General features: G+C 36.2%; 1 protein-coding gene across 2 annotated transcripts in view; it reads left to right on the top strand.

Moving 5' to 3' along the window:
• Nucleotides 1-10,706, top strand: part of mgat5b (alpha-1,6-mannosylglycoprotein 6-beta-N-acetylglucosaminyltransferase B) — a 78,264-nt gene that overhangs the window by 10,883 nt on the left and 56,675 nt on the right. Inside the window, exon 3 of one of the 2 annotated variants that reach the window (XM_008416650.2) lies at nt 8,950-9,094. In XM_008416650.2, the coding sequence (XP_008414872.1) occupies nt 8,950-9,094 (145 nt within the window). Of the gene's footprint in view, nt 1-8,949; nt 9,095-10,706 lie in introns of those variants that run through there. The other variant, XM_008416652.2, reaches the window with a different exon arrangement.

Here is a 10,706-nt window from a genome sequence, read left to right as displayed (position 1 = left end):
ATATCTAAGTCTAAACTATGTTACAGAGTAAACACAATAAAAACATGCTTTATCTGTGGCTTTGTTCATTAAAATGGCACATTACTGATGTATTAAAATTAAATACGATTGGTACACTTAATGATATTAGTGATTAGGCAGTGCATTCAGCAAGTACTTTTACTTTTAATACTTAAGTATTTTTTAAAAGCCAGTACTTTTTTACTTTTACTTAAGTAAAATGTTAATGTGGTACTTTGACTTTTACTTAAGTACATTTTTGTCTGTGTATTTGTACTTTTACTTAAGTAAATTTTTTGAGTACTTTCTCCACCACTGCTGTTTTGTAAAAATCTGTGACATTAGCAAATAAGCAAGCAGTTGTTGCTATCAAGGGTGAAAAAAACAACTATTATTAGGTTTAGGAGAGCAACTCAAGTTAAGTTTTGACAACCTTTTCTCCTTTTACTGAATGAAATATTTCAAAAACACACTTTTTTGTCCACTTGGATTGTGTTTAATCGTAGAAAGAGTTTAATCTGGAAAACACACACAAACAAAACTATCAGAAGATGAAAACAAAAGAAACCTTTGAAAAAAATTACTTTTATCTCACTCTTAAAATTTTCAGTATGTGTAAAAAAAAAAAAAAAAAATTACCCAAAACTAAACACTAAAATTTCCCTCTTACATAAAATAACTAATATTATATTTCTAAGCTGCTGAATTCTGAAGGAATCCAGTTGAATCCATAACCAATAAATGGAGGGAATGTGGCACATGTGTTAATCTGCCTGGGTCACGTCAGCCTCACAAACCAAGAGACTAGTGAGAGAGGCCAGCAGGTCGCCATGACTACGCTGAAGGAGTTACAAACTTCAGCAGTGGAGACGGGAGAGATTCAAATCTGGAGTTTGGTTAAGTGGAAGAAAGTTCTTTGGTCTGATGAGACAAAAACCGAGTTTTTTTGTGTTAAGTGTGTTTATTTATTTGTAAAGAATTAGTTTTCAGTTTGACAATAAAGGATTTATTTGTCAAAAAGACACATTATCCTGACCATGATTTWTTTTTTTTTTGTCAGTCATCAGGCATGATTTTTTAAAGCAATACAAAAAAAATTGAAAAATCCAAGAGGTGAATAGTTTTTATATAGGCACTGTATATCTCTAATTGCAGTAGAGAAACCTGTATAAAAACTGTGCAGGTGATTCCTACTTTCCCATTCTGTCAGGAAGTTTGAGCTGTTTACATGATACGTTTTCTGCTTCCACAGCCTCCAGATCCATTAAATATCTCTCACACGTGCCAAAGAGATTAGTTACTCAGGCCCAATCTGGTGTCTGCAATGAATGCTTGAATTGTCAGGGAGGATCTTTTATCAAATTTCTGTGCAGAAAGAAATTTATAATTTATTTATTTTTTCCCCCATCTATTGCTGACATGACTTGCCGAGAACTGGCCGCAGAAATCAGAAATGTAGCCAGCCTGAGTCCACATCAGGCTCGACAGGATTTATTCAACTTTAATTTAAGCAACGATAATGAGAAGCTGTAGAATGAACTGTTAAATATTAATGCAACGATATATACTATACAGCAGCAATCAACTTGAAAGGCATTTCTATGTTGCAGCATTACTGTGCAAAAGTCTCTCGCCATCTCTGATTTCTGAGTCTGACTTCTTGGAGGAAAAAATAAAAAAAATACTTTCTTGCAATCTTGATGTTCTCTTGATCAATAGTTCTAAAGGCTCTCTGAAGGTCTTTCAAAGACTCTGGCTGCGCTTCACTTTTTCCACTTATTTTCAGCCGAGCCTTTGACAATTTTCAAAGAAACATGTTTTATTTGTTTTTGTTTCAGACATTTAAATCAAACCTTTGAATCACACACGCAGAAAAAGGCTCTTAATGTCAAAAGAGAAACCAGTGTTGTCTACAAGTGGCAATAGTCAATTTTAAATCTTTTTTTTAATGCGTCACATTGGAAACATAGGTGGTACCCATTTATCTAAAATCAGTCTTTGCTAAGGCCGGTTTACTTGTAACTCACCACTTTGGGTACCATTTTTCTCCTCCCAACAGTGTGACCAGAATTTCCCATTTTACATGGTGCAGCACAAAGTGATGGTGAGTGGAAGCAGCTGAAAATCTCACTTTTCAACATGTCTGACTTATCATGGATGTCAAAATGTTGTTCTGAGATTACCATTGGTTATGGCACTGCAAGCTATTTTATCAAAAATATGATGGAGTTCCCTCCAACTACTGGTAGATATGAGGTAGTTTGAAGAGAAGTCGAAATGGAGATGTCATATATAACACAATCTGTTTTTTTTAGCTAAGACACTAGGAAGAAATATGTCTCAGCAGCAGCTGGAATAAAAAAATTATGCTTTATTTAAGAACCCGGATTAGAGACAGCTGCTCTCTTCAAATACTATATTTCATAAATCTTGCCCACTTTACAGGCACACTTGTTTCTTTTCCCTTCCCCCTTTTTTCTTAATTAATAGATTTTCAACAAAGTTACAGTGGCACCAAAAAGGTGATGCACTTTCAAAAGGTCTAGTTTCCACCTGTCCTTTTTTGCTTTGCCACAATCAAGTATGAAATCTAGACTTGAAATGAATGAAAAATCCCTGTATGCCAAAAATAATGACAATTTGATATCTGTACAATATATAGACATTGTTTTTGCTGCTGTTGATTAATTCAGATAAATGATGACTGACTGAACATTGGTCAAAGTTGTTCTCTCTCTCTTTTTTTTTTTGCTTTTTCTTTACAACATTAGAAATTTATTCATTTCCCCTCACATTTTCTTTAGCTGCATGTACTCAGAATTTAATTGTTGCCACTGATTGCAAACAGAACTTAAGTTGTCTTTAATTTACCCTCAATATAAAGTACTTTCAGTTTCTGACTCTTTGCATATCTCAATAGTAGAAGGAGAAAAAAATCACTGAATTTAAAAGTTTTAAAAATGTTAAACCGATCTTGAATTCGGTTGTGAGAAGCATAAAGAAAACGTAAACAGAGCCATATTTTACTGGCGCAACTCTTTTGTTTGGATTGGATCTGACTCATTAAAAGCCCTCAGACATGGGAACACTTTGTAGCCTCAGCTGAAAGGTTTATAGAAATGCCCGAAGGACAAGCCTAAAAGCCGAATAGGGAACAAATGTTTGAGTAAAAATAAATACAGCAGTGAAGGAACTGGACGCTTGAGATGGATAAAAACGAATATTGATGGACATGACTGAAATCAGAGGAAAATTACAGTTTTATTGTCGGCTAGATGGCTTGTAGAGAATGCAAGTTAATGTACAGATGGTCATCTAATATTTGTGATATTGACTAAGCTGCAGTACTTCAGAAACTGAATCGTTAGAGGAGATTAGTGTCTCAACCTTTTATTAACCAGAGAATGAGGGACAACACAGGGATGGTTTCATGTGGTAATCTCTCAGCATCAGCTTCAAATCAATGTTAAAAGAAGAGAATATTCATAGGGACACCTGACATAAAGAATTATCTGATGAACTGTTTGTTGGAAAAGCACACATTGCCCTTTCAGGTGTGTCTCTGATTTATTTTTTTTAAGAAATTTTGTAAACGAACGAGCAAAACTATGAGCTATTGTGAAGTTTCAGCTATTTTCAAATGATAAAATAGAAACGCACTTCACATAATATCAGAATAGGAAGAAATAAACATTGAAATTATTTTCAAGTCTCTCTGCATCAAAATACAATGACTCCAGCAAAAGTAAAAGGCATATGGGTCCAGCAAAGCTGCTCTTCGAGTTGCGTTTTTTTAATAAACGTTACGCGAGTAACGCCTGCATGGTTCACATGGCAAGATTTTAAAACTATTGGTTAATTTTCAAATCCCGAGAGAAGCCATACATGACGATGAAAGATTTTATAACATGTTTGGTCCTACAGTGTGTGGTGCACAATGAGATTTACAGTGTTAATGCTAATTTGCTTGCCAATAAAGTATTTATCTAGAAACTGTGGCATTTGTAAATTAATAAAGATCATGCTGGAAACAAAGCTTTGAAACATGAACCTTTTGTTTTTTTTCCTCTTATGACGAGAAAAAAACAAAACGATATTAATTTAACAGCAAATTAATATTGCTGTTAATTTTTGACTGTTTACCTTTTACAAACAACACCTTATATTATTCTCCTCCGGTTACCACATAATGTACACACATTTGCTTTGGCGCATCACAGAATCGACCTCTAAAAATCCTGTGTGCTAACATCACAGACACTGCAAAAGTTAAGAAATACTTTTGTGGAGCACAGCATATATATATCGTTTTGTTCTAAAGCTGTACTTTCTGTTAAAAGGTCATTACAGAAAAATATTGTTAGTGCACCCAACTATTCAGCTCAAAATCCTAATTTAGGCTTGTTTAGGATTGTGGATTTCAAATTGTCCACAAGAAGATTTTATTACATTTAATTAAGTAAATTCTGGTGTTTAGGTTATTTATGTAATTTGATATAAAGAATGCTCTCTTGTTAGCTAAGAATGCCTGAGAAGGAAATATTTTTTCTACCCCTGTCTCATTCTGAAATGGTCTCCTTCTTTGCCCTCAAATAATTTTTCTGCTAAATGTGTTTTTTGTTTTTGATTTTTTTGTTTTTTTACTGAATATGCTTAGGCTTTCTCTCTGGCCATGGAATGAAGATTTGTTGTCAACTACTGAATAATTTAAAACACTGAAGCTACCACATAGAACAGAGCTTTAAAGGAAAACACACAGGCCAAACAAGTCCAAGAAAATCCATGGAATATCCGAATGTCCTAAGATCATTGCAATATTCTTTGTAAATACCGGTCATGATGCTGAGCTCGCCGCCTTTATTTAAAACTCTCAAACACACACATTACGATCGTTCTCTCTCTCTCTCGCTCTCCTGATTTTATTTACTGGTGATTTAATACAATTTCTGCTTTCCGGAGAAAGGTGACTTTTGCTCGGCCGATGATAAACGAGGTCTGACAAAGAAAGTGACTCTGCAGACACTGCAGTTTCTGCAACCTAATGCAATTGATGAGGGAGTGCTCAAAAGTTGGGCTTCGTATTCACTCTGTTTTTAGAAACAATATGAGGCTGTTATTTTTTTCTATGTTTATTTTTTTTTCTCAAAATCTCAGACCAGAGGTTTACTCAAGTCCCACATATTGCATTATGTCTTGTTGAGATCCTGGCTGCGCCAACACTTTCTCTGTAAGCTTGTTGATCACTCACTACTTCTGCTACCTTTTTTTGGTATGATGGGGTCATGTTTTAGGTCATTTCATAACTATTTAGCTTAACACGCCTGGATCAAAATAAATGAAAATGGCTTGCAACACCAAATTTTCAGTAAATGTTGGTGTTGCAAGCCGAAAAATACAATTACTGTATTTTTTGTACCAGTGGTGCAAAAAGTGGGTATGCAACACATGCAATGCATAGGGGCGCAGCACCATAGAGGGCGTCAAAACCCCGTTTGGAGGGGGCGGTGCGCCGATGATGTTTTCCCATACACTTCAGCGCGCCTTACGCTCCTTCACCTCGTGCACATAACGAGGTAAATGTAGCTAGTTTTACCCTTCACGCGTCGTCGACTGGAGGGGAGGAGGGTGTAGAGCGAGCGTATGGTGTTTTTTTTTTTTTTTTTTTTTCTACGCTCCTTCACCCTGACGTACCTTCCTTCCGGGGGCGCCGGGGTGCCGATTTATGTTTTCGCATCCACCTGAATAATGTGTAGTTGCGCCCCTGTTTCGTACTATAGGCCGCTACTTTTTTCTTACGCTTTGAATCATGCGGCTTCTAGCCCGGTGCGGCTTTTCTGTGGATTTTTTTTCAACCACCAGGGGGCGCTTTAGCGGGAAGTGAATCATTGGAAGTCAAAATTGGAAATCAAAGACGAAAGCGCAAGAAGCACATGCTAGCTGCAGGCATGACAGAGAAATGTTTTCAAACTCATATGATGCAGCTTTTAAGTTGAAGGCTATCGATCTGGCAGTACAGATCAATAGCCGCTGCACGTAAGCTCGGCGTGAACGAATCCATGGGTCGGCGTTGGAGACAGAGGGCTGCGTCCTGAATAGCAGATTTATTAAGGACACTCCCTCTGCTGTGTCCTTGAGAGCAGCGGAGATATCAGCTGCTTGTACGGATCCCGGTGAGGCTTATATGTACTTTTCCAGTTTTTTTTTTTTTTTTTTTTTATTGTAGGCGCGGCTTATAGTAAGGTGCGCTCTATAGTCCGGAAAATCCGGTAAAATCCGGCATGGATATGAAGTGGCTTGTTGACAGGAGATAAATTGAAACGGGAAGGGATAAAATAGCAATGTGTAGCTATGAAACGCATTTATGAAAAGGTGGATTTGACGTGAAATCTGATGTCAGCAAAGCTTTGGACAAAAGTGTTTTCAGTAGTCAGATTTTCAGAAACATGCAAACTATCTGAAGTTCCACCATTGTGTTATCAATCTATTAAAAATTCATCCATTCTGTGTTAAAAATGTTGCTTTCTCATATTTGATTAACATAAAAGAAAGAGAAATGGTCCAGACTGGTATGAATAATGCATCATAATGTTTTATTTTATTTCCATAGGGACTAGGTTTTATTTTATGCATTAGATAAATGCTCATGTATCTGATTTAAATGAGCTGTATTGAAAACATTGCGTTGTATTCTGCTCCCTTGTTACAAAGCAGAACAGTTCCGAACAGCTGAGTTTTTAAAGAAAAATTATTTTAAGCAATCTTTGTGTGTTTTGGAATAACCACCTAAAATTGTTTTGTGTTTTTTTTCCTGACTCTTCGCCAACATATTGATTTAAAAATTTGACTGTCAAATACTCCACATTCTGTATTTTAATGAGTTAGTAGCCTAAATCAGAAAATAAATAGCTGGTTAATGGTAGCAGCAAAGCTAATTACATTTTATTCAATTAAATCAATTTGTTGAAAAATCTTATAGCTTTTTTCCAGAGAGCATTAAATCTCAGAGTCTTCCACTTTTGGTTTAGACTTTATCAGATTTTTTCCAAAATGTTTCAGATAATTTATCCCACATGTTCAGCAATTACAGAAAAAATGCTAATCTTTCCCATTTACTTTGATGTCCGTGTGTCACAACCCGAGTACTATTGCTCGCTGTCGTAGCAACAGAATCGGATGTGTCTTTAATTGTGCTCAGCGCCGCACTGAGCTCAGGGAACAAAAGAAAATAGGGTCAGAACCTTGACTCACTAATGATGCAGTGAAAGGAACGGCTTTGATGCTATTATTTGTGCCTGCAGGCTTGTTTATGGAGAGAGTGTTTGTATCGAGCATCATTTACTGTATCTTTACCTCCAGCGTGGTCATTACTAATTTGGGACAGAGAGGATGGAACGTCTCGTATTGTCTGAATCATTTTCATATTTGTTTGTTTCGCTGGCACATCCACTCCCAGCGTTTATGCTGGGTTTGGTAATGAGGGAGACGGATAATTGAAAAATTTATTTTTAAAGGTAAACTGCGGCAAATTAACATCTGAAAATGATTTTTTTTTTTTTTTATGCGGACTTATTTTTGTTCTGGTTTGGGAACAAAAGATATATTAAAATTTGAATAATCAAATCAAAATAATAAGTAAAAATGTCATGTTAATTTTGGGCTTTCAGTGTCTCTTCCATCCCATGCAACAATTTTAGTATCTAAAACAATTTTAGTGGGCGAAAACTTGAACTAGAAGTTCCATTGTAAACAGACCACTATAAAAATTAGAAAAATGTCACTTAAGTTGCAAAACGGTCAACAATCTTTTGGTATCATTCTAGTTAGAGTATTTGACCTCTCCTCTCCTCTTGATATATTTGGTTGCTTAAATTTAAATTGATACAATTTTTGTCTTATTTTATATGTTCAAATTGTTATTATGGGTATTTGTGTGTACAATTTTAGGAAAGAGTCATATTTACCAATTTATCACATAAAATGAGGAAAAAGTTGAGCGTTGTTGATGCTTCCTTTATGAGCATGTATATATTTAGAACTTGTAGGATAAACTAATACTTTCTTAGACCTTTATTTCCATAATGTGCTTAAAACTCAACAAAAGACCTTCTGCTGAGATTTATTTAAAACTGTACCTCCTTATTGGGTTTCTGTTAAATTCAGAGTATAACATTCTCCTTCTTGCATATTCTTCTTCTTAATGACAACTAAGCTCCGAGGCAGAATCTTCAATCACGAGGCTCGACTTTTGTGAATCCAGCTCCCAGTTTCAATTCAACTTTTTACTCTTGGCTTATACTTTTGTTTTTGATCAAGCTTGCTTGAGTGATCAGTGCCTTAGTTATATGCCGCTAAAGGCATAAAAGCTGGAGTGTACGGTGCAACAACGGCTGCCTTTTCACATTTAGGGTTTACGTCGATGCACGGCTCCATGTAGATCGATTACCAGATGCAGAAACCAGTAACATCTGTGGTTTAATGTTTTTGTGTTCTCCCAACCTGTGGCTGCTTTGAGGCAGATGGACGCTCTTGCAGAGCCTGGTTCTGGTGGAAATTTCATCCTGTTCACTTTCTCAGGATGTGGGATCAAAGTGAAAAATTAATGCTCCCTGGTGTTTTTACTCCTTTGGATAACTTTCCACAAATTGGCTTTTTTATCATATCCTAAAAATTAATTTCATGAAGTTGCATTGTATCTAGATCACATTGAACGTGGACTAAATGTATTACTGTCAGTTGTACTGGATTTGAATTATACTTGTTTATTTCAAAATAAAGTGCCATTGCACACAAATAAACTAAATTGAGCTGAGTTGTGAAAAATGTGTGTGCAAAGTACAACTTATAGTTGACCCTTTGTTCTGTTATGTGTGTTTGTTTTTTTTATCATCATTTTGAATTGCTTTCTGTGTTATTTGTGATATTTTTCAGTTTTATTGCATCTTGTTTCAGTTCTCAGTGGCCAGGAATCTCGAGGGGTTTTGAGGAAAATCAGCGACATGCTGGAGATGATTATGAAAAGGATGGATGCCTTGTCAAAGTTGGGGAACGCCACTGACACCCACAGGCTGGATGAACTCAGCTTGGCCTTGGACAGGTGAGGTACAACACACGCTGCCGTTAGCAATAGTAGAATAGATGTATTTACTTTGCAACTTACAGTGAAACTGAAGATATCCAAACGTCTTCAAAATGTGAAAACAAATATGTTTAAAGTCAAATCAAAAGGCAAACTTAGTTGGTCTGTTAGTAATTGGAAGACACTTTATGCTGTGAATAGATCCACTACTAACGCCCTACCTTGTTTACAAAGTATTGCATAATTTCCAATCATATATTTGTAGCTTAATGTCTTCCTATAATATTGACAGTTTGGAGAAGCACAAGCACCATCTGACTCTTTGCTGAAGCGACTTTGATCCGGTTGGTTATAAATTACCAATATTAAAGCAACATTGTGAGCATCATCAATACTAAAAACTGTTAAACAGTCACTTCGTTTGCTGTTATCTGCTAAAAGAGTTTCCACAATGGCAAAAGCAATAAACACAATTAATTCCTAAATGTTTGAAGCAATGGATCAGGAGGATTTTAAACTCCTACATCCGTTTACCTTCCTGTAGCCGCTAGCTGATGCAGTTATGCAAATACTAGTATGTACATAGATGGAAACATCATGTGTAGCTGCAGTTTTCACAGTTTTTCTTTTTTTTTACTTCCTCAAATCCCTGAGGTTACAACTGACATTTTTGTCACTTTGCAGTTTCTTCTTATGTTGAAGGCTTATGAAGTGAAGGCTGCTTTATTTTCTCCACGTTAGTGATTAGTTTCCCCTCTGAAGACTTTCACCTGGTTCTTCACAGTCATGAGCCTCCTGACACATTAACATAACAAGTAATGTACAAAGAGATATTACAGTAACTGATATGGCAATCTCAGGAAACATTGAGTTTGGTAACTGCTGCTGAGTGTGGACTGAAAAATGACATTACCTCACCTGACCTCTGCTTTTTTTTGCGTGTGTGTTTTTTTTTTTAAGTACTTCTCTCCCCACAATGATTTTTACACCCACTGTATAATTTTCTTTGCAGTTTGCCCTGCAGATATCCTCTCGGCCACATACATCTTACAGTTTAATTGGCCTCCCAGGGACTAAACTGGAAATGTTACAGTGACAAAGGCCAAATACCTTTGGAGGGGAAAATAAATCATTGTTTATGGCACAGAGTCGGGTTGATCCGTTAGATTAGAGATGGGAAAACTTTGCTCACTTAAAAAAAAAAAAAACTAATTAAGATTCTTCTCTGCTCTTCCAAAAGCTGCCCTGTTGAACAGACGTAATCTCCAGTGGAAGACTGCATGGCTGCAGTTCCACAGTTTATAGCTGGTCATTAACCTGTGCTGACCTGTTGCAATATCAAGTTAGTTGATAATAAAAAAAGAAGTTTAGCTTCCGCTTGATGTCCAGACTGTGTGTGCGTAACACTTGCGCTTTGGGATTGTGCAGTTATGCATTAAACAGCAGCTAGATTCCTATTCACTATTATACATAAACACAAATGTGCAATGATAATAACACTTCAGCCTCAATGGAAATAGACCTTTATTGCATCTGCAATAATTCCTAAATGTTATTCTCCCGGGTTTGTGTGGTCAAAGCTGTTTAATGAGGAATCTACACCAGATCACTTTCATCCACAGGCATATAT

This window comes from Poecilia reticulata, linkage group LG8 (assembly GCF_000633615.1).
Source record: "Poecilia reticulata strain Guanapo linkage group LG8, Guppy_female_1.0+MT, whole genome shotgun sequence".
Classification (NCBI taxonomy): domain Eukaryota; kingdom Metazoa; phylum Chordata; class Actinopteri; order Cyprinodontiformes; family Poeciliidae; genus Poecilia; species Poecilia reticulata.
The sequence above is the reverse complement of the archived record's forward strand: the minus strand, read 5'-3'. Positions and strand labels throughout refer to the sequence as shown.